This window comes from Loa loa (assembly GCF_000183805.2).
Source record: "Loa loa unplaced genomic scaffold supercont3.602, whole genome shotgun sequence".
Lineage (NCBI taxonomy): Eukaryota > Metazoa > Nematoda > Chromadorea > Rhabditida > Onchocercidae > Loa > Loa loa.
In genome coordinates, this window is record NW_018108782.1 from 1 (window position 1) to 2,383 (window position 2,383).

The following is a 2,383-nucleotide window of genomic DNA, read 5'->3' on the forward strand; positions in this document are numbered from 1 at the left end:
CTACTATTATTAATATTTGCACCCATTTCATTTATACAATTTTCATTTCCATTTGCTATAACAGCTTCAATGGTTTCATCGATTGTGTTCAACCTTAGAAGTTGACTGGTACTATCATCTGATGATGTTTCAACCATTTCTAATGACTCTTCCGGTCCAACATCTGTGGCAATGTTATGGTCAGATGAATTTATCACTGATAAGGGTAGTTCTTCTTCTTCGCTAAAATATTATTTGCTATAATATTACATGCACATAGAAGTCTATGGATGGATTAAATAATTATTTAATATTTAGCCCAATACAAATTTTTCAAAAATTTAATATTTTAAATGCGGAACTAATTACAAATTAAAGAAATTTACCGGTTATTAGAAAAAAGAGTTTGAGAAGTTGAAGATGTGACAGTCGCCATTGATACCTCGAAATCTTTCTTCACTGAACTATAATCAATGATGGAAGAACTAGGACCATTATCAACATCCATTTGGGTTAATTTTGTTGTAACTTTAACTTTAAGTTGCTGAAATTTGAAAATTTCAGTTTCAAAAGTCTTTTATTTTGAAATAAAATTAAATGATTTCGAAGAAGTCGAAAACAATAACAATGAATTATGAATAATCATTACAATCATCATAATCGCGGAGTTTTTTTTAAGATAACACAGTATAAATGCAATCATATGTTGTTGAAATCAAAACAATAACGTTTGAATCTTATAAAACTTTCAGTCTAATTTCATAAGACAACAAAAAGACAATATTTAAATTTAGTTATTTATAATGATATGAAATATATATTTACAGATGACATTTAAAAAAGAAAAAAAAAAAGAAAACCATTAGGAAAGAATTGCTGGAAACAAATAAATAAACGAAATTTTTTATGCAAAAAGAAAGGAAATTTTTATTTTAACAAACTTGCAAATTTTTGGGACGTTTGTTACGTGACATATTTTCCAAACGTGAATCGATTGTTGCCTTACATTTCAATTTATCGATACAACCATCTTTAAGATCATCATCTTGTAATCCATGACAGGTACTCAAATGTCTTTTCATATTGCCCTGTCAAGAATAAAAAGAAAAGTTATCGACGTTGAATTTTGGATGCGATTACAACATTCACTTTATCTTTTTTACTGTACTATGCTCTCTACTAAATTATGAAAATAAAATTTTAAAAGTAAGCAATGCAATGATTAAATCGAACTGTTAGCATTACCAATGAAATAACAAACTACATATTAACAAGCCCTTACATATATAAAATGAAAAACTTTAACTATAATTAAAATGTTTAAACATTAAGCCAATATCAAGACATTAGTAGATATACATAATTATCTTAAAACCTAAACTAAATACCTATCTTTAAGTTTACTTTGAAAATTAACTTTAAACCCTTCATACTGTTACATATATTCGTCCTAAAGAAGGAATACTTAATATTTGTTATAAATCGACACATAGATTTACTTCATCTAGATACCTTCTTTTTTTTTCGGATTATATTCTCTCAGAATTTTCTCCTTTTTCTCACCGTTCTGTTTTTTCATATTATCATTTGTTATCATTGAAAAACAAACCTTATAAATGGTAGCAAAATCACACAACGGACATCGAAATGGATCATCATTACTACGATCTTTTTTCACATTATATGATTTTGTCTTAGCTATTGAATGATGTCCCATTAAAATGTCATCACAATTATCCATCCATGTAGTTTTTTCACCTACTGATGTTTCTAGCACATTTGGTTGATAAATATCCGAAAATGTCATTGATTGATTACGTCGATCATCAAATTGAAATTTATCAGAAGTAAACTGTTTTAAGGCGGCATCTGAAAAAGAAAAAAAAAAACAAAGAAAAAACCATTTGCGCCTTCTCTCGAAGAACGAAAAAAATTTGCTGATAAAATTTAAAAAATTTTGCTAAGAGAAAAAACCATTAAACCTTTTTTCTTATTTAAATAATTGATTTTTTTACGTTTTTTTTTGTTTTTTTGTGTTTCTTTTTTAAATCAATAACAGTAATTTTCAATAAAAGCAAAATATTTTTCATTCTGTTCTTTCATCATCAATGAAAAGATTGTTGGTAATTTATATCGGATGCTTATCTTGTGTAATTTTGCTCAAAAATACCTTTTCGCCTCAGTTTGCTACCATTACGTACGGATTTCATGCACTGATTCACGTGACGTCTAATATTACCCTATAAAATATTATGAAATATTACAGTGATTTTATTTGCTACGTGATTCTATATTTTATTATTATTAATTTATTATTATTATTATTATTATTATTATTAATTATTATTGTTAATTATTATTATTATTATTATTATTATTGTTATTATTATTATTATTATTATTA

General features: G+C 25.9%; 1 protein-coding gene across 1 annotated transcript; it reads right to left on the bottom strand.

Moving 5' to 3' along the window:
- Positions 1 to 4: 4 nt before the first annotated feature.
- Positions 5 to 2,189, bottom strand: LOAG_14687 (hypothetical protein; the record flags this gene model as incomplete). The annotated part of the gene is made up of 5 exons (XM_020448844.1): positions 5 to 222; positions 366 to 523; positions 921 to 1,067; positions 1,589 to 1,848; positions 2,150 to 2,189. Coding segments are annotated over 5 exons (822 nt in total), but the record flags the coding sequence as incomplete, so codon positions are not given.
- Between the last annotated feature and the right edge of the window lie 194 nt (positions 2,190 to 2,383).